The sequence below is a fragment of the Plutella xylostella genome, chromosome 10 (genome assembly GCF_932276165.1).
Source record: "Plutella xylostella chromosome 10, ilPluXylo3.1, whole genome shotgun sequence".
Classification (NCBI taxonomy): domain Eukaryota; kingdom Metazoa; phylum Arthropoda; class Insecta; order Lepidoptera; family Plutellidae; genus Plutella; species Plutella xylostella.
In genome coordinates this window covers 9,350,762-9,373,354 of record NC_063990.1, presented here as the reverse complement: position 1 = coordinate 9,373,354, position 22,593 = coordinate 9,350,762, and the positions used below count along the sequence as shown (strand labels likewise).

The 22,593-nt window shown below is 39.4% G+C and overlaps 2 protein-coding genes across 2 annotated transcripts in view; one reads left to right on the top strand and one right to left on the bottom strand.

The window, feature by feature from the left end:
* The first annotated feature begins 4,613 nt into the window (after positions 1 to 4,613).
* Positions 4,614 to 6,554, top strand: LOC105383692 (ankyrin repeat and MYND domain-containing protein 2). The gene is made up of 2 exons (XM_011553784.3): positions 4,614 to 4,901; positions 4,987 to 6,554. Exons 1-2 carry the CDS (start codon positions 4,701 to 4,703, stop codon positions 5,974 to 5,976), a joined length of 1,191 nt encoding a protein of 396 aa, XP_011552086.1. The 5' UTR covers positions 4,614 to 4,700; the 3' UTR covers positions 5,977 to 6,554.
* A 71-nt stretch (positions 6,555 to 6,625) lies between these two features.
* Positions 6,626 to 22,593, bottom strand: part of LOC105383717 (T-box transcription factor mls-1) — a 28,169-nt gene continuing 12,201 nt past the window's right edge. Inside the window, exons 3-5 of the mRNA XM_038117904.2 lie at positions 16,926 to 17,193; positions 12,172 to 12,312; positions 6,626 to 7,555 (exon numbers count right to left, since the gene is read on the bottom strand). Coding sequence (XP_037973832.2) covers positions 7,082 to 7,555; positions 12,172 to 12,312; positions 16,926 to 17,193 — 883 coding nt within the window. The 3' untranslated portion in view covers positions 6,626 to 7,081. The remainder of the gene's footprint in view (positions 7,556 to 12,171; positions 12,313 to 16,925; positions 17,194 to 22,593) is intronic.

Here is a 22,593-nt window from a genome sequence, read left to right as displayed (position 1 = left end):
TTCTTTTAACGTTTCAGGAAGATGGTATGGCGCAGTGGTTAGGATGGCTGGCTGCTGTGCCAAAGGTCTGGGGTATGATTTAGCAGATGCAGAAGATATTCGAGGTCCTGCCTGGATATGCCTTCAACATTTAATAGGCCCGTTTCCTCTTTTACTTTCGTACTTAGGGAGTACTATCAACTCCTGCGCATTCGCTCATCTCAAAGAGATCGACATAAAAAAGTATACAGATATTTGCTGTTGCTTCAAATATCCATAATCAATCGCCATAATTTTCTGCAGCTTTGTTTATGATAAATAATATAATATAATATATATAAAATAGTCAAAAATTAAAGAGAGTTTAATAAAAATAAAACCCCTTTTAAATTATTCCTTCTGCTTTTAAGTTACTCTTTCAATAAAATACTCGTAGAATCATAAAAGAAGGCATTAACAAACACAATCTAATATGCTTCGCTTTTATATTGAATCAATTATCTGAATGTAGGGCGGGCGAGCGTGGCCGAGCGGTGGGCGGGCGCCACGCCCAGTGCCCGGAGCCACGCCCCGTGTGCCAGATTCCAGCACTTATCTCCGCAATTACGAGCCAAGGACTCAAAGGGACACTTCTAGAAGATTCTCGAGCGATTTATCTTAAAGTTCTGATTAGGTGCTACTGAAATGAGAAAATTCATAATTCAACTTTTCTTATGTTGGAAAGTATAATTGAACGAAGTTAGTTTAGTTTAAGCAGACAACTATTGTTAAAAGAAAAACAAAGTTCTATCTAAATTAATTGCCTGACGTTGGATGATTCGTTGATTTCGTTGTGATCATCAAACAGCAATAATCATCCACTGCAGGTCCTATCTGCATCCCAAACAAAATTTACTAGGCTAGGCACTCTCCCTCCGCCGTCGGATTTCCTCCTCTAACCACTAACAAATTGGCTTTCAGATGTTAAGAGCCATGTTGGTATTTTAGTTTTTTCACAAATTACCTCGATTCCGAACTACCACAGAATAAAATAAGTTTCATCCATGTTTCATCATAAATACCTACTTAAAATTGTAACTTCCAAAAAGCGGCGCTTGCGTGTTGCGAGTCATCACAGACTAGCTGACTACTCCTTCAGGAATTACAGTCGAGGGTGTATGTGTGTGTCGTGTGTGTGCCGAGACGTGGTGCTTCACCAAAGGGCTTATTCACAAACTCAGAGTTGCTCAGCGTGCTATGGAATGGAAAGGGCTATGTTAGGAGTGTCCCTGCGAGATATGATTCGTAATGAAGAAATCCGCTCGAGAACTAAAGTTACCGACATAGCCAAAAGGATTAGCACGCTGAAGTGGCAATGGGCTGGCCACGTAACCCGCAGAACCGACTACCACGCTGGAGTAAAAAGTTCTGGAGTGGAGACCCCGTGTCGGAAAACGGCGTGTCGGTCGCCCCCCAACCCGTTGGACTGATGATCTGCGGAAGGTAGCGGGAAGCCGCTGGGTGCTGATGGCGGGTGACCGTTTGGGGTGACGATCGTTAGGAGAGGCCTATGTCCAACAGTGGACTTTAGAAGGCTGAGAGAAAGAGAGAGAGAGAATATAATAATATAATGTGTGTAAGTAATAGGCCATACTGGTATTGGTGTTCATGGGTCTTCTGTGACGTTATCGTCACTTTCATACATGTATACACCCATCATACTCCCGAGTCTGCGTTATTAGATAGATAGATAGAATATTCTTAATGTGTACACAGACAGAAAAGAAATTACAAAACTTATCTACTAACACATAAGTACAAAATTGTGGTCTTATCGCTTAAAGCGATTTGTCATTTAAAAAAATCAACACAACCCTGACCGGTTGTCAAACCGTTGTTCTATGCTTTAATATTTAGATACATTGAAACCTGGAGAAATATATAGGACCTGGATAAGTGGGAAACCACCATATCTGGGTTGCGTGCTGAGGTTCCGGCACTTTAGCACTTGATTACTTCTGTTAGTGAGACAAAATAAACCTCTGCAAATGGGATTCTTATGATAATATATATTTGAATGGTACCTAATGTTACCTCTATAATTGAGAAAGCTAGTGTACGAGTATTTCTATACCTTACCTCTATAGCTGAGACAATAACTATGTTTTAATGAACTCTTGTAAATTATTGAAATCAAACTTTAAATAAATTTACCTCTGGAATTGCAATCTTACTTATCCAGGTTTCATGTAGTCGGTAATACTGAACATTCATCACTGAATTAAGACAGAGAACTGCAATTAAGTGACTTTAATTGTAAAGATTTTATAAACAAAAATACGGGTGATAGTGAGAAATCCACCATTGAGTAGTGAAGTGATTTCAATTAATTTCAAATCAAAATGTTCTGTAAGTACCTACTGTTCGATTCACGCAAGTTGATAACTTTTCTGCATGGAAGTAATACCTAAGTACTTACTTATAAGTAGGTACTTATTAACCTTTTCCCCTAACACACACACTCACACATACATACACACACATACCTACACACACTCACATTACAATAGTCTGTTGTCTTTTTTTAAATTAATGTAACCTTTAAAACTGTATGTACACACTGAATACATTATCGAATAAAAAAAAATCTGTCATTGTTATTTTTTTTATGGGTGTGGAAAATTACGACCCATTCCGGGTCGACCCGGGTACACCCGAGTCCGCGTTGTTCTATGTTACGACCGATACTTGTGGACAACTACCGTAGATTTTGTAGATAGTTTAATTTTAAATAACAGGAAAAAACATTCCAAAATAAAAAAACTGCATTTAAAGTTTTATTTGAACGCGCTTGCCTCAGTTGGGACATACATACACCTTGTCCTGTATACTCCCTGTATTGTAGTTAAATATAATAATATAAGGGTGAAATTCATTTCATTCATTTCAATTCATCATATATTGGTTAAGTATTAATTTCCACGAAAACATTATAAAATTTCCCGCCTCCTAATACGAATATTAATTAATTATATAATAAGCATCAAATTGAAAATTCGAAATTATTAGGTTTCTAAAATTCAGTGAAGATTAAAACAAATTTAATACTTAGGTCGAGAGTCACGACGGCGGCTACAAAGAACCTTCTGTATATTTTCTATACCTACTTATGCGAGTCCTGGTCAACGCTTACTGAAGAAGTCGAAGCGGAGTCGTAGCGTGGGCCAGGTGCAGGCGAGGCGAGAACTTGACATGGTAAATGAGACATAATTAACCAACGGTGCTTGTCAAAATATTAGTAAAATCATATTATGAGTACAGTGAAACTATAAAGTCCTGAAATTAAATGAGGGCACTGCTATCTTTCATGAAGCAACCCTATATAGCGAAACATAACTGACTTTGATACTTGAAATTTTGCCTGTTAACTTCCTACCTATTTATGTATTTAAAAACAACTTACCATCCACAAAAAAGCTCATATACAAGCTAGAAGGTGTTAATATGAAGGCTAATAGTGAAACCAATAAATATTTATTTAGATAACGTTATTACAACTGTATAAAAAAAACTGGATCTGTTGACGAAGGGCACACATAGTATAGACATCAATTTCTCTTTTTGGACGGCCAGTTCTGTTTCTTCCAGGAGTTAGAAATATTCCATATTTTGCCCTCTTTGGCACGCTGGTCCGATATAACTATAAAATAAAATTAAAAATTCTTTTTGAGTTACACAATGCCCCCCAAATTCACACAATGTGAATTTAGTAAGTAAACAAACATATATCTTCAAGTATCAAAATGTTAAGGTTTGACTCAACTGAAACCAGATGAAACCTACAATCAGTGGTATGTAAACAATGTTCGACTTGGGCTCTAAACCTAGGTTTATCGATAAATGAAGCGTTGGTACTAATAAAAAATGAGTTATTACAATTTGTACAATGCTACATACCCGTCATAGACGCTGTACGAGCGTAAACATCCTCCAAATTCGACAAAATGTGTCCAGCTTCATGTTCCGCTAAACATTGTATTAAAACTCGATAAATAACTTCACTAGCTTGACTACGAATATTTTTCTTCATCTTCCTAATTGCAACCAAGCGTAAATTGTTGCTTTTATCTAGATTATCCTTATAATTAATAAGAAAATTCAAAAAAACAGCCAACCGCCTATTGACATAAACAATTGTTATGACTTTTATGTTTCTTTTCTAATGGTGCCAGGCTCCTGAAAACTTTAGTTCCTCAAACATTAATTTCAGGACTTTATAGTTTCACTGTACCTACAAACATATTATTATGTAAGTAGTTATATGCCTACTTACTTATTACCTTGTGTAGAAACTAAACAATATTTTTATAGGCTGGTTAGTTGGCTGCTCTTTTCACGCCTATGAGAAAGCTAGTATGCTAGGTACCTAGTATAACCATGGCCATGTATTAAGAAAAGCACTCAAGGGAGATTAACATTTAACAATTTTTTTCATCTAAGGATTAGAATAATAACATGGATATAATATTTGCTATATCTACTTATGATAATTTATAATCGATTGATTATGCCAGTAATAATGCCTCATGCCTAGTAATCAGTGTTGCAAGGAGCAATATTTAATTTTCGGTATGTCACTTTGACAGTTTGACATTCATTGAATTCATTCGTTTTTTGAGGTTGTTTGAGCTTCCTGCAGAATCTTCGATTGATTTTATATTTTTTGCTGTAAACTCTCTGAAATGGACCCCAATAACGACGAGAAGTCATTGGCGGAGAAAAACATATTTGACGCTATAGCGCAAGAAGATTTAACGGAATTCAAGAATATTCTAGCACAACATAAAGGAAAAGTAGATTTCTTTGACGAAAATGGTATGACCGCGCTACAACATGCCGCTTATAAGGGTAACAAGGACATGGTCCAGCTCCTGCTCGATAGGGTATGTACTAATCACCTCCATTCTATTAATGAGCTCATAATTTAGTCGTAACATACTCTCATTGTTGATTCTTATTCGATTACAGGGCGCAGACGTGAACTGTGGCCGACATGAGTACAACTACACCGCCTTGCATTTTGGTGCTCTCTCCGGTAACTCGGAGGTGTGCAAGCTGCTGCTGGACGCGGGTGCCAAGCCCACAACCACCAACTCAGTGGGTCGGTCTGCGGCCCAAATGGCTGCATTTGTTGGCAACCACCACACAGTAGCGACGATAAACAACTTCCTTCCGCGCAGCGAGATCGCCTACTACTCTGTAGTGCAGGGGACTCAGACTGAGCCCAGCCTGCCCGCATTCCTTGTGGACCCGCTGCACAAGTTTGTCCTTGGAGTTAACATTCATCCTGTAAGACTAGCCCTAAACCTCCAGCACATGCAGAGTTTGCTTGAGAATGCTGAAAAAGTGAGCAAGGTTCTTGAACTCCTTTGTAAGAAAGAGATGACAAGAGGTGGTGACACCAATGAGGTGATGGCCTTCAAGTACCACTACTTGTCATACATTGTGCGTGAGCTGCACAACATCAAGGAGAAGCAGAAGCCCAGCAGCAGTGACAAGGAAGACAAGAAGCATGACATTGTGGAAATATTTGCAAAAAAGCTACTGAAGCCAGGTAAGGATGGATATTCTCTTGACCTTATGGATACATTCCTGAAAGATTGTGTCAGGGAGTTCCCCTACAGAGAATGCACCACCTTCCACCAGATGGTGTCAGCACTGACCAGCAAAGACCCCCCAACTGCTCTGTCAGTCATCAACTGCACCATCAATGGTCAGCGAGGCTTTGTTGATACAGTGTCTTACTGCAGTACGTGTGGTGAAGAGAAACCCGCCAAAAAGTGTTCTAAATGCAAGTCAGTGCAGTACTGCGACCGGGAGTGCCAGCGCCTGCACTGGTTCGTGCATAAGAAGGCCTGCAACCGCGAGTCTAGCGCCCCTGCACAGACCTCCAATTCCAAACTCAACATTGATGCCTCAGAGCTGAGTGCTGAGCTACAGAATCTCGTAGCAGGATAAACATGGACCCAACGGAACTTACAATTATGTAGCAAATTCAATGAGCCTAACTAGTGCTGTTTCTTCTTCACGAATATCTAAGCTATATGTTAGCCAAAAGTATTGTATCAGGCATTTTATCTGGAGATATATATTTAACAGTTGTTATAAGAATTCGTATTTACTAAAATAAGGAGATATTTTTACTATGACAATTATTGCTGTTTTATAGTTACCTAATTCTTTTACTTCTACTATAAACGAATCATACTATAGTATTTCGGTGCGTATTTAAGATAACTGGTTTTATTAAATGTCTAGCCAAATGTTAGACACATTTGGCTATTCATAATTTTCAGCTTAATATGTCTTAAAATACATAAATGTTGTAATTTGTCATAGAATGTACTTCTTATATTATTCTGAATTATTTGTAGTTCCTTGTGCATTTAAATGTCGTGTAGATGTGTAATAGAAAGAAATTATTCAAAATATTTAGGCATAATTTCCAGTTAATGTGTTGTTTGTCTCACAGTTGCATATTTTATGCGTACCTAATCAATCAAATGAAATAAAACCATTTCAGTACGTCAACATAAGGTGTACTCTTATTATTTAGCCCCGACGAGCTTAGTTACTTCTTGTAGGTGCAGCAAAATAAGACAAATCATTTTCTTATGCAAAATATATTTTCTAAACTTTTATATTTACACTATTTACAGTCATCCTAACTAATAGTTCAGTTTAATAATTCACCTAAAATTTTGTAAGTTAACGTAAAGATTATACATATAGATTTTCAGTCATTAATTAACGAACTCATCATTTTTGAAACATTCATAATTATTGTAAGTACTTATTTACTATTTTTTTATTAAACATATCTTTCTTTACTAAATGGACACCATAAATAATTATCTGTGCTTATTCTAGGTAAAATAAAGGCACAATTTTCATATCACAAAAACTTACAAATTAAATTGAGAATCTACATTAGGTATAAGTAAATCTACGAGGTATATGAGCCGTTACCTTATCTGTCTATCCCTCTTCATTATTAAATTTACAAAAATAACTATTGCGAATCATGCCCGCTTACTCTAAAATTGTGCTAAGTATTTTGCAATCAGCCTTCGCCTAGCAAAGCGCTTATTGTGAAGCTTTTGAGTCGTCGGCAGGGTGCGGGCGCCTGCGGGGGTGAGGACGGGACGTGCGGCGGCGGGGGGGGCAGCGGCGCCCAGGAGTAGCTGCTGGCGAGGGCCGGGGAGGGCCACAGGCCGAGCGGCAGCGGCAGGCCCAGGGGGTAGGGCACCTCAGGGTGGTGGTAGACGGCGGGCGGCGGGGGGGTGCGGGTCTCCGGCGCGGCGGCGGCGGGCGCGGGGGACTCGGGGGGCGGCGGGGAGCGGGGCGAGAGGGAGCGCAGGCTGCCCTCCTCCGAGCACGACGAGGCGGCGTCCGAGCACGCGCGCTTGGCCTCCCCCTCCGCGCCCCCCTCACCCCCCGCGTCCACGCTCTTCCTCTTGCACTTGGACTGGCCGCACGCTCGGAACCCCTTCGCGAACGGGTTGTTGTCAATCTTCAGCTTCGTTATGCGGTCATTCTGTGGAAAAAAGAAATGGCGTTGATTAGACTTGATTACTTCGAGTCGTGTTATGCGGGTATTTCCGGTCGGTATTTTAAGAACTCTTTCAAAAGCACTAATTAATTGACCACTCAAGCCAGTATTTTAAATGCTAACTAATCATAATCAAGTGGATAGATTCTTAGATACCTACCTATAACATGTGCAATTAGGATTTCAGTATCTACTATGCACTAATCTCTAATATTTAATCTCACGGAATTCTGACAGTTATCAATTTTTGACATGTCAGAGATCACAAACCTTTTTTGACTGGGTACTTTTTTCAATGCGAGTCTGAACATGATGGTCTTTACGTTAGGCGCAAAAGAACCACGAGCACGCTTCTTTCTGGGAGAGAGAAAGTCTAACTCTTGTGCTCTGTCAGATGGGGCCGCTTCCTGGGAAGGGCCAGGTTGTGGCTCCATAACGTTTATAAAAATCAACAAACTATCACAACGCGAAAGGTAAAATAGTAAAAGTAAATAAAAGTTTTATTTCAATAAAAATAGCAACAACGTTACAGACTTAATCTAGACAAAATAGGTTGAACAAATGCGTTGTGAGTTGAACCATCATAACCCTAAGCTAGGAATGATCCTGTATTATAGGGTTATGATGTTTCTCCGATATAATGAAACAGTAGTAGGTACTTATACAAAATAAATTTAAGTAACGCCGTAACTTGATTTAGGATTAAAATAAGAGTGTGTGCCTACGTTGTAAGTGTATGACTCTGAGTGTGTATGTGTGTGTGTGTGTGTTTGTGTGTGTGTGTGTGTGTATGTGTGATGTGAGTATGAAGTAATGTTATAGAGTAGAGCGATGCAGCTGATACATAATTTATGGGAAAAGTATTTTGATTGCAAGGTATTTTTAGTTATGTTATCATGAAGTCATAGTCAGGAGCTTCTCAGTCTCTTCATATGATAAGTCTGATAGCCAGCTTTCTAATTTACATTTAATTTCAAATTTATTAAGGGGGTAAATGTGCAAACTTTTATTTATTTTATTATATACTCTCGAGCTAAGGTTATCCAATTGGCTATGGGCAAAAACCGTACGACAACTTTTTAACTCGCAAACAGAAAAAACCCTGTCGTCTGTTTAGCACTTTGGCATCCAAGGGAAGGTATGAGTGGCGGCGCAACACAGTCCTGAGAAGGTATATTTGTCTCACAGTAAGGACTTGCGCTTCAGAGTATACTTTCACGGTAGCGTAGTCTCTTGGTTTGGACAATAAAACCTTCAAAACCGCTCTTTGCGCCCGTTCCAGAGGTAACATATAGGTCTTGTAAGTGCCACCCCATATTGGAATACAGTATGACAGAATAGACTCACATAAACTTTTGTAGACTGTAATCAGAGTTTCTTTGTCAAGACAGTGACGAAGATTCTTGAACAAATAGATCAGTCTTCTGACTCTCTTACAGAGGCTGTTTATATGCGAACCCCAATTCAGTTTGTCATCCAGTAGGTCAACGATAAGAAACCGGCCAAGTGCCAGTTGGACTCGCGCACTGAGGGTTCCGTACAAGTCTACTTACCTGAGATATTTTTCCTTTTAATTTCATCATTATGTACATCTATATGAAATATTAGCTTGATATCTTTAACCGTTTCTGAGAAAAAGGGTGGTGACAGACAGACGGACAACAATAAGGGTTCCTTTTTTCCTTTTCAGGTACGGAACTCTAAAAAAGAATAGTAACAACCGGATCAATCGTTTCCGAGATATTCGTGGACAAACATACATACCAACAAACATATAAACATACTTATACTTACAATAAAAAATTTCATATTTGTTTATTAGGCTTAATGGATTGTCATATGTTAATATGGTGCAGTTCTAATAATCTTACATAGGTACCTATATACCGAACATATTATGTACTTACCGAATTGAGAATCTTTTATTTGAAATATATTAAAAAGGTTTGTTATCCCTGAATTTAGTAGCAAGTGATGCCATGCCTAAGAATAAAATAAAGTAATTAAAATTAATTCGATACAATGGTCGTGAGTCGTGATTTTACTTAATATTATAAATGCGAAAGTATGTGAGTATGTGTGTATGTATGTAAGTATGTGTGTACCTTTGTTACTTCTTCACGTCAAAACAACTGAACCGATTTTAATGAAATTTGGAATGGAGTTAGCTGACACCCTGGATTAACACATAATAGCTTATGTGTTAATCCAGGGAATTCCGCGATAAAAAATAGCCTTTTTATCGCGGAATTCCCACGGGAAAACTAATTAAGGTGGAGCAAAGCTCGTGGCAACAGCTAGTATTGAAATATTTGTTATTTTTGTATTACCTACTTCATTTGAGCAAGTAAATATTTAGATTTATGTTTTTCTATGAAAACATTAAAAAAAATATTGCCCTTAAATGCATCCAAATTTTACCTTTTTTCGGTGAAGAGCTTTTTTAGTGGTATCACTAATGAAATGTCAGAATTCCGCGGAATTAAAAATTAGAGTATAATTGATAAAAACTAATGAATTTGTTAAATACCTAGCTAACTTCAATATTAAAGGTATTTAATGAAGTTAACCTTTCGAAACTTTACCTAATTATGATTAATTAACACACACAACTCCCCACGAAACGATATAAGAAAACGGGCCACACATAAGAAGAAGTAGGAAGCTCTCCGAGTACAAATCCCAGGGATTTCTTATCGCCATGTTTGGGGATGCAATTTAAACATCCGTTTCCGTAAATGTCTCCGCTAATAGCGTGTAAGGGATAATTGTCACATGTGGGGCCGGGCGTGCGCGGCGACAGGGCAATTAGCCGGCGCGGCACATGGCGGCGAGACCTGCGGAACTACACGCAGACAGCCAATGAAAGCTACTTGTGCGTGACAAGGGTATGCAAAGCGCGCAGGGTGTCATACAAACGGTTCCGATTGAACAAGTCCAGGCGCCATACCTTTTTGCCAGCGCCTCGCCGGTTATCTAGCAAAAATCCTAACTGCAAATACACCCCTACCCGTTGAGATATGCGAAGTCACTTGTAAATGACTGTTTACATGACACGATAAGCCGGCGCCGCCGCTGCCGAGGCAGATAACGGCGACCGAGATACCGAACAGTGCTAAAAGCCTGTTATTAGGCGACTAGAGTGTGTTTTAAAAAACGGTGGTGAAGAGCGGCGGCGCCGCCCTCGGCCCGCCCTGTCGCCCTGCGCGGACCCGGACACGGCGTGACGTCACGCGACAAACTCGCAGCCGCTTTTACTTTTTGCCATTTCATTTGTTGGCGACTGTCGCCAGTTTTTTGTTTTTGAAATAATTAGACCCGCAGCTTATTTGTGTTTGTCTAGCGCACGAAATTATGGAGTGGAAACATGCGATGACACACAAAAGGTTAGCTGTTTACTATAATTGAATATGTGATCGGATATCTTTTGTAGGGGTACGGTATTGTGTTGTTATAATTGAAATAGTGTATTAGCCGGTGTGCCACCTAGTTACGCCGCCGGACAGCGGTCGGGGTGTATTACAAAGCGGGGTATTCTAATTCGTCGGTAATTTGCGACAAAGGTATCGCTCGGCGGGTGTCTGGGGATGCGGGATAATGCGCAACGATACGGCGGCGGCATTGTGCGCGGCCGCGGCCCGTTAGCCGGACAATTCCCGGATTATCCGACAAAGGGCCGGACTGATAGCCGAGAGCTTCGCGCCTCGCTGCAGTCACGATGAAAGCCGCCGCCGCCGCCGCCGCCGCCACCACGCATCGCCGGAGCACACAGCGCACTGACACGCTGCGCTGATCTTCAAACGACGTAATGCGCCGCGCGAAAACAAACAGCGGGGAGCTGCACCACTCCTCGCGGTAAGCGATTCATGTCGGATGAGCTACCTACGTACATAAATTCGAAACGTAATCCGTAATTTATGCCAATTAAACGCTACCGTTACGTTCAAAGATACAAATAAAGTGATCGGGCGACGTGGAGGGACGCAGAATAATACCGTCGCAATCAAGAAGAAAATCACAATACCGGTAGCAAAGCTATTTACGATTTCAAATAAACGTAACAATAGAACATTAAAAGCTAATAAAACACCGTGAGGTACCTTTACTTTCAAAAATGCCGAATTTCACCGACAAACAATTTTATCTTGAAACAGAATAGAATCGAGACACTAAATTAGTTTCTTTGTTTTCTTAGAGCGCCTACACAATGACCACTCGAGAGCGGCTGCAATCTGGGCACATTTTTTCACCCACCACGTTGTTTATGGCCAGTACCTATGACTCCACTCGGAATAAAGTTGCACTAAAAGGTTTGGCGCCCCCGGTTTGGTAAAAAAAAATCATAAGTGCAAATTCGCCGCCGTTTCTAAGAATCTTACTACGCATTCGAGGAACTGGGAAGGTGTGATCAGATCATATCAGGGGTATAGGGTAGGGTATATCCTACCGATTCCTTCCTTAACAATCGAACGTGACAAAATATTGACAGTTTTATATAGTTATGAACTAAAATAGGGTGAACACGTGAACAGTCTACGCAGTAAGAATATAGGCAATACATTGGTACTTCCTATATATCTATATTACAAAAACCAACTAACCTGGTAGGCAGTGACTGCAATGAACTCCGTCTCTTGGAAGCTGAATGCGGCGTGAGGGGCGCCCCACGCCAGCGCGGCGGCGTCCCGCGCTCGCACCACCAGCACTCTCGGACGGTACTTGTGCATGGACGTCAACACCATCTGGAGGAAAAGGTCATAGATTAATACCTAATGTAACAGTTTAAAATACTTACTTACATTATACCAAATTTACCTATTTGGTTTCAGGTGAAGAGATGGCTTTGGTGGAAAATTATGGTAAGTACCAATTAATTCATATTTATCATTTCAACTAGAGGCTAGGTACCGGGGACAGAAATATCCAAAATATGTATCTAGACTTATCAACTGACTTCCCTAACCATTGTGTTTGTCCTGTCCTTATACAAACAGCATAACCATAACGCAAACATTGCCAAACATGGCACGCAAACACGCATTCCCTTAGGACCAGGGAAAAAACCGCGTCACAAAACAGTCGCAACAGTAAAGGCGTGACACACTGGCGACGCCGGGGCGGGCGACCGCTCGTCGCCCGTGTGTAAAGAGCCCTTAGTACTTGAAGCGAGAATACCGCTACCTGCGCCTGCGCCGCCGCCGACGCATCCACTTCAAACGCCCAACTTGATAAACCACAGTCTTTTGTCTTAATGGCGCCTACCGACTGATTGCTTGATTAGTTTTTTGCTACTGCAATGTCGGGAAAGGTAAGCTAAGTAATTCAGCTTTCACGGAGGTATTGCTACTTATCATTTAATTGCAACTACAATTTAATATTATGAAAGTACGAGTATGTTTAGTTTTTATACCTTATCAATTACAACCGGAAATATGACTCCATAATTCGTAATAGTTATTGAATTATGTATAAGTTCCCAGTATCTATGGCTTCTTATTGACTGGTTCTGTTCAAACTGTATGTTATCGATAAAAGCTAGCTATAGCAAATGAAATGGCACCCTCAGTAGGTAGTGGAGCCAATTTTTTCAGCGTCTAACCATTATATGTTAAAATGTGGTTATCATTGCGCAAACACGTCGCCGGCCCGGTCGTCGCGGTTCAGATAACGTGTCTAGACGCTGCCTAATTGCGGATTGAGCTTTTAAGAGCACCGTGGAATAGTGAGACAGAACCTCTTTTGCAACTTTTATATGTATGTAGATATTATGACGAAATTTGAGTCTTTGGAGTCTGTGCAAAGTATTTCTTAGTTTTGTGTAAAAAATATATTCAGCAATATGCATAATAACTATGTAACCAAGAGAAATTACTAAACCACATAATAGTATATACATACTTATACCTACTTAAAAAACATAATATAATTTGTGTAATTTCAATATTTTCTCACAAATTTTAGATGACTACCTACTCGATACGGTAAAGATAAAAGTGACATATTTTTTTGATTAAATCTTTTGCTGTTGTCTCAGTTCGAATAGGTAATCCATCAAGCCGATATGTCTTCAATCAATATTGGGTGATGTGAGATATTCCGATTGATATTAAAAACAGATCAATAAGGTACACATACCTACCTATATTTTTTTATAACGTTAACATTATTTATTGGTTTTGTTTGCACTACGGTCTACTTTATACGGAAACAATAAGGTACTTACTGTATACGTAATTGTGTACCTTGTGATTTCTGTCGAAAATATTACCTAACTTTAGAAGTGTTATTTATGATTACTTCTTCTTCTTATATTGTCGGTTGCAAATGCGGATTGGTTTTATGGAGCAACGGCGTTGGCAATGCCGATGTAGTGAACGCAATTGAGTGAGTTACTATACAAAGAATACTGAATGTGATTCGTCCGTAGCATAGGATTCCGAAAGGTGGACGCTTACCTTTTAAATCATTGACTATCTAGGGATAAAAATTATGTACTTTAAGTACGCATAATTGCTTTAAGTAAGCGGCTACCCTTACAATTTTATTGATCTGAATATTATTGTTTTGTTAAATCAAAATCACGGTACGTACACGTAAAAAAAGCTTAAAATTTATAAATCATAATTAAGTCAGTAATTTTGTGTATGGAGTAGAAAATTTAAAGAATTATGCAGGTTTCCATACAAAAGAGTTCAACGCGTTTAGAACTTTCATAATCTTATTTTTATAATTTTATTTTTGTCGTTTGCTTTTGTCTCATACAAAAAAAACTGTCGCAACAAATTGATCTAAATTAAAGATAAGTCCACACAAGGACCTTCCGTGACAAGATCCATCAGATAAAGGTCGCTTTACACGTGTTTCTGCGCCGGGAATCAAACCCGGCACCCGCAAGCCTTCCGCAATCGGCATAAATTTAATGTGCCATAAAATTTGAGATAAATTTATACTTCCAGTTTGTTGAATAGACTTAATTTACCTAGTCTCAGTTAAAAAATTCAAGGAATGATCTAAATACACAGAACTTATAAAAGGGGGTTTTAATACGTAATTGCATGGGAACATCTTCAAAGAAACCAAATTTATAACAATTAAAATATCTTTAAAAGTCTCATTTCAAAGCGATAAGCCCCGCCTGTAATCCTTTCTCTTAATTACCGCTTACTTAAAAATTACTAATCTGGCCGCTGTAATTACTTAAAAAAACCTTTTCCCATAAGTGCCTACTTGAAGTTTTTTGTGTGAAAACGGGTGCCCGGCCTTTGTAGGCTCTGTTTTGTGTGTTTTTTTCACGTCTCGCCAAAAAATTGCAAACACAAAGGGTAAACAACGTCCAAGAGCCTTTTCTCACAGGTGGCGGATCGCAAGTGCACATCCACTGATGCGAAAAGCTCCCAAGCTTTTAGAGATACGCAGGCAACTTCGGAAATATAACCTTATTTAATTTTACAACAGCATTTTTACCCAACAATTACCTACCTAAGTACCTACGTGATATTTATGTAATTACATAGATAATTAATAGTAATCACATAGATAACTTTAAGATTACCTATAGCTTTTTACTTTATGCTTGTCTAGGTTTGTTGTAAATCTTTTTCTACTATCTAATTACAAGCAACATAGGTTGTAACGCATCATTGATTTAACGATTGAAAGTCTCTTTAAACACTCCTATCTCAGCTAACAGAGCAGAAACACAAGTACTGAACCATTAAACCTTCAAGAATCTATTTATTAATATTGATAAAATCCTTTGGTGCAAATAACCAATATCGCTCCCGGCATCCCGGTAGCATTGTTAGGGCTGATTCACAAAGACGCCGCGGCGCGTCGCGTTACTCACGCGTGTTGCGCGCGGCGCGGCCAAGCGTTCAGACGCCGCAACCAATCTTCAAGCCCTCGGCTCACGTTTCTTTAATCTGACGGCAGTTTTGGCTGATGGATGTAGTTTGGCCTATGTTTTGATGTGGATTGTTGTTTCTATGACAGGCTATCCTATTTAGTTTGACGTTAGAGAGGCTTGTTAGGGCTTGATTGACCTCTAATGTAGTAATTAAATGCTGTAATATCTACGGAGGAATTTTTGTTCTTGATTAAATCTATAAGCTATATGTTTTATCGAAATTTTATATAATTATCTAAATCTATGTCTATTGTTTAAAATTCTTATTTTGTTTATAAATTATAATAAAAAAAACTTATCATATTTATGTAGGTACTTTATTAAGTAAGTGAAATTAATTATAATATAGTAATAAAAAGCCTGTATAATACTATACTTGGATGTTTAGCATACGCGTTAAATGATTACTACCTTGGACCTATGTAGGTATAATATGTTTTACCTATGACGCGTGAACATCTTATAATACAGTTATATTTTCAATTTTGGATTTAGAAATCAGGTAGCACATTTGATCAAAGCAAATACTTCATACAGCATCATCCATCGAGGCGTCAATAGCCCTGTCTAAATACACCGCCCGACAAAGAAGCTCCGTTATTTGCCGCAAGAGAACTCTTACACAAAGCCTTTCAGCTTATTTGTTCGAGTGACGAAACACTTACAGACGCCTATTGTGCACTGGGGACTCCTGCGGCGATCTCACGTCAACTACGCTGACGCATCCCGTTGTAGACGCACCTTTATGACCGTACCTTTACAGTCGAGATTGACTATCTTACACCTTCTTGTGAGTGCGACCACAAGACTTCTGATGCAAAATGTGTTAAAATGCGTCGGCGCAAGGTCCAAAATCAATGGATATAAATGTATTTTATTACATTCTGGAGGTGAATAGATTAAGTTGGGCGGTAGGCGGCGCTTTCGGTGAGATCTCGATCGATTCAATACCGGTTGTATATTTGGGCCTTATCTGACGCATTTTAACGTAATCTGCTCTTTGTCAAAGCATAATTTTGAATAATCGTTACAGTCGACGGAAAACAATGGTTAAATTGTTGTGGTGGTTTCGTATGTCTAATAGCAAATCATGATTATAATGACTGAGACATTTTTGTTATTCTTGAACATAATTGTTCAAACAGAGGTCCGAGTGGGTAATTAACTAGCTGATAACTTTTCTCGCATTCCGAGATGCCGAAGTCGCAAATCACCTTTTGTTTTTTTTTATTTGTAAACCTAATGCCAGCCATTTTGTTTCGTTCAAGACAGATGTTTTAAATATGATTCAATGTAACATAATTTTACGTATAAAAAATGTGTTTTGCTTGTCATCATATGCAATTTAAAAAATACTATGCAAAGCAAACCACCGAGACAAAATACCTTCCTATATTCATATTACAACCCACCCCAGCCCCCAATAAAATCAATAAAAGCTCTACTTACATGTCCCTGCGCATCCATAGTATTGTTGGTGAGCTTGAGCTTGCTAAACGACACAGGGTTGGCGGTCCAGTGGTGGCCGGGTGCCGGAGAGTCGGGGTGCATCATGAGGCGGCGCGGTGATTGGGGCTCCGCGCCGCCCGCCGCCGCCCATTGGCCGCCCGCCCAGCGCCAGCGTCGCCGACCAACCAACGACAACTCGAGCAGCACGCAGTACTCTTCGCGAGGGTCCAGCCCGCTGAGAGACACGCGGAGTGATGGGAACATGCGTCTGTGGAGGAAGAGGGGTTGTTAGAGTGTGGCTGTACATCTATATGGGTGGTTAAAGGTAGGGCTTTTTATTAGAATACATTATTTAGTTGGGCGGATAGAAACATACATAGATTCACTGAACATCATAATTATTAGTAAAAAAAAGCTTCCCCGTAGGTAGGTAAGTACTTAAAATAGGAAGTACATTCGTCTACCATATCATTAATATTATAAATAACATTCAACGTAACTCAGTTTATAAGCTAGTTACAAATACACAATATTTCCACCAGAAACAACTCAACGCTACAAGCTCACAACACCGAACATATGAAATGAAGGTGTGAATTGAAGTTAAATCCATTTCTAAACAAACAGCCGACTATAAACTGATAACTTTTTACACGAGTCTGTTCGTACATCGCAACAAAGAAGCAGGTGATAACCACATTAGTTACACTGTTACTATGAAGGAATAATGCCCGTTTTCACCAAGACATCCTAAACAGTCATTTTACTAAAAGTTTCTTAAGCTAAGAGACTTCTTAAATCCACTCCCTACGTAAATTCATTTTCACCAAGCTAAGAGCTCCCTAGCAATCCGTCACCTAAATACTAGTGATGTTTTTTACCGATTCAATTTCATTCATTCATTTTGCTGTCAACATTGGCTGTTTGTCAATTGTCTATGCTTTTAAAAGTATAATATTTGTTGACATCGCCTTATTTATTACGTTTTGTTTGTAAATAAGAAACCGAAAATTGTATTTTATCCTTCCAAAAGAGAAGAAGTATAATTTAATAAAGTGCAGGAAGCAATGGCGGAAAATAGAAAACGTGGACAATTATTTTCTTGAAACTTGACTATTTTGAAGAAATCCACCTTCGCTTTGCTCTGTTCCGAGACGGAGACGGAACTTGAAGAAGAAGTGGCAGAGCGCAATATCATTAGCAACTGATTCATTGGTAAAACAGAGTGTTGATGAGTGTAATAAAATAATAATTTAATTTAGATTAAATATTTTCACCCAAATCACAATGGTATTATTAATCCTGGAACTCAATATTTAAGTACCTAGTAAGGAGAAAAAGGACACTTTCTTTAGTTAATCTGAACCTTCGAAAAAAGTTCAAGTATCCAAGTTGTTACTCCATATTTTTTTTTGGTAAAATGCTGTCTCTTGTCTCTCGACATCTCTCACGTAATTACGTGGTCGAATACACGATCTGTGATTAATTCTATAGCCTCAATAGTATCAATATATCTAATTTTGAGTAGCTAGAAGTATATTTGCAAACAAAAAAACTGTCACTTAACTTTAAGAGGCCGAACTTCCACCTCCTAAATATAGGAAGTCCCTAACGGATTTAAGTGACAGTTCGTCAGTGGTGAAAACCATTCTACGCTTAGGAGATCCTTAAAATGAGTTAAAAGTTTCCTAAAATTTAGGATGTCTTGGTGAAAACGGGCATAAGTCTGTAAGAATAAAACTGTCTGTGTCAGCTGGGTTGTATACAGTAGGTTAAGTAGTGTACTTACCTACAAATAACATTTAGTATTAAAATTATGTACATATTAATTATTACATAATATATTTTAATGTAAGGACCTATAAGTTTAAAAAATAGTATCAATAAATAGTAGATTGTTTATTTGTAACAGATTAGTAGAGCAAGAGCATGTAACAATGGTATTTGTGACGAGGGTTATCATCAATAGAGTATAATTTATAATTTCAATGTACTTAATTTTATAAATTTTGTATAAACATTCACATAAAACAGCTACTTACCTACTTATAATTTTATACAAATGAACAATAAAATGACTCCGTGCATATAAAAAAAAACTATTTCTATCAGCCAAGCTTTTTACACTTACAGTTTTATCACACACATAAAATTTAGTGATAGACGAATAAAGTGTTGACCAACGAGGCCTTTTGGCACCCGTTCGATTCCCGATACGGGAGATGTGGTGTCATAAACTGGAGATAGGCCGGCGCCGGGGCTTATCTCCGCGGTAAAAAGCCCTAAAGGTTGGTCAAAGTGTGTTTGTTGCCGGTTGTTATCTTGCCGTAATGGAATTACGTTGACCGACTTGCTTTTTAATTTCTAATATTGTTCTGTTTGACTGTCCTCTAACACAAATAATTAAAATTTGTAACAATAGCTATATAAGGGACTGGTGAATGGTTAGGTATGAGAATCTTTTGCTATAGAAAATGTAAATAATTGATTAAACAATAATACTTAATATTATGGCAAATTATTACTCTACACCTCTAATTATTAGGTTCAAGATAGGTACCTACTTACCAATATTGTTTTGGAAAAAGTAAGAATTAGGTACTAAATAATATAATGAAATAATAAAGACACAATACCTACAAAACCTACATAATCATACCACTAAGGAAATTTGTAATTTAATCACTAATCAGCATTAGCAAAGCTCTGACGCAACCTCAATTTAAATTCCTGCCGAAAGAATCCCCGTATCTCCACACAGGAGCGTCTATAAAAGCCGCAATAAATAAACTAGCTCTAAAAAGTGAAATCAGTGAACATGGAAGAGCGATCGGTCATCACCGGCGCGCTATCAGCCGGCGGCCTCCCACGGGACGCTAATGTAACAACCTGATAACACTCACCGGCAAAGGCCCTGATCAATTAACAAGCACTGAATTAGCCCCATTTAAAGTTTACGACGGGGGCTACCGGCTTACGTGTAGCGTCAGTATAAGAGCGACAAATGGCGCGTCTTATGTGCCTCCAGCTTTATGACATGAGCCTCATAATTTGGAAGTTAAATCATTCGAGTGGGTTCCGAATACCACTGGCATGGATTGGGAAACATCTTGTTATGTTTTCAAAGTTGATATTTTCGATTATATACAACTAAAATCAACATTGAACATGTCACACAGTAGCAAGGTTCGATCCACAGAAATGTTGACAGTAACGTAATCGAACAAATGTCACCAATCACTATACATCCTGTCTCCGTCAAAACTAACAAAGCCTATCGCTATCGAGTGACAATGTTGACTGCTGCAGGTAACTGGCAGCGAGCAAACATGTCTCTCAAATATGTGCTTTCAATAGTGCATTCGTTATCGACGCCTTCGCTGTTGACTGTACATTGAGAAATCTGTCCTCTCGGCTACCGTGCGCGCTATCGGCGGCCGCGCCGGGCTGATAGCGCTGAAACCGACAAAGAGAGGTGACGATCGCCAGCAAAATGTACTTACTTATGCAGAAAACCAATCCCACCGCCGCCGCCCAGAGAGCCACTATCTTAAACGGCTTTTACAACATCTAGCCGAGAGCATTGAACTCTAAAAGGAATCCGACCAAATAAAGACAATATAAATATACAGCCCTCTCGAGACCCGCTAAGCTGTGGAGACTCCGCCGGTGGGAGTCTTATAGACACACAATGGGACCACCAGAATTGACTCGGAATAAATTTTAGAGTGGGTCGTAAATCGGTAACAACTCGCCAATTGCTACACGGAGGCGCTAACTGCGGAAAAAACTATATCCGCCCTCACATCCGCGCTCGAAATGTAGCGGACCGAAATTCAGCGCGTTTGTTCAAATAATGAAGTTCTTACAGCTTTAAAAGCTTTAAAATAAAAGCGTCGGTGACTGCACGGCTTCCTTCAACAGAGTCTAACGACTGTGTTAATGACCAAACCCTAACCTTTCTTCACAATTATTATCTTTACAGCTATTTTCATGACCATTTTATCGTCCATGCAGCGTCTAAGTTCAATGTTAATCTCGTCGTTAAAACACAATCCCGTGTTGTCCTCCCACACGACATCTGCTCCTTTACACAGGCTCACTTGTAACTCGAATGATAAACAAACTCTCTAATTCTCTCGAGTGGTAAACGAAAACGTTGTAGCATTCGTATATCCAATGTGTAACCCGTGCTCATTAGCGCACACACGAGAGGTCCGGCCAGTCCGCCCAGATGGGGCCTGCGCAAACACTCCTCCGCCATTGTCCACGGACAAAAAACCCGGACACCTGGAAGTGTCAAATTGTTCACTTGGGCTGCGAGCGCGGCGTGTGAACCGGCCGGGGTATTCATATGAATCCACTGCAAGAAACTTTATTACGTGATCGTAATGCAAAGATGTTTAATGTAAGAGAACGATGTGTGAAGCGCTAGTGTACCTACATAATGTAGTACTTGGTAGGTACACAGTACACACAAGAGGTTAATTGCGCAACACAAAGTGATCTCGCCCGCGGCCGCGGCATCGTCTGCCTCATCATTGTTTTTCTAGCTAAGTGGGCTGTTAAGAGTTTAAGACCGATTGATGTACCGATGAATCAGCAAATATCATGATAACATACGCCAAGATTTAAGACACATTAGGGGCGGATGAGGAAGAGGAATATCATTATCTCGTCGTCGTAGAACAATTGTGACACGGATGTCACACGGACGAGTTTGAAGGCGATCCGCGGATGTGAAGGGCCATCGAGGAAAAAAGTAACAAATATTTTCGAAACATATTTACAAGGGTTACAAAGGAAACATTCCCGAGCCCTCCATATGCTCCTCGAGCTCGCCTCCGCAAAGCAAACAAACTTGGCTTTTATAGAAATACATTTGTAACAAAACAAATAAACCAATTTGGGCACAAAAAAGCGGGCAGCAGGGCGCGGGCGCGGGCTGGCATTAGCATATTGATGGCGACTATCTGCGGCCTTTGTCTAAAATCAGCGACAGCTCCTTCAATCATATCGATCCTTTACTAAATTAATATTTCATTTATTGTTTTTGCTGCGACAGGTAGCACGGTTTTGGAAAGACAGCGAAAAGTGATGTGTGTCGAATAGATTCATATTTTAATTTTAAGAATATGTGGTACATTAAGTATACAGAAAATTTATAGGTAAGTAAGTTTTTTTATTATAATTTATCTTATTTGAGCTTTCATGAACTTCGTAGGTTCTTGCGCAAGCGCAACTATAGTGCAATGCGACGCGCGGGCGAGGCGGGGCTGGGGCGGGGGCGCATAGACAACAAAGCCTCCCCGCTGCGCGCGCGCACCTGCGAGACATGTTTATGCGCTACTTGCCAAATTTACAACCTGCCTATAAACATTGCCGAATAATATTCGAAATAATCGATCCCTGTCGGCGGTCTTTTGTCGCGTCGTAAAGTTGTTTTTAACTAGGATCGAGTTTTTAACACATCTTTTGGTCGTAAATGCGTTGTTTGAGTAATCAAAGTAAATTAAAACAGGCCACGGGAGCGACTTGGGTTGTCTACCTACCTTTCTTTATCGATAGCTTGCTATCTGAGTTTCTATTAGATCCGAAAGCATTAAACAGTTAAATTGTGCAAATGTGATGTAGATATAAACACATCAAACCGCGGCCGGCGACACAA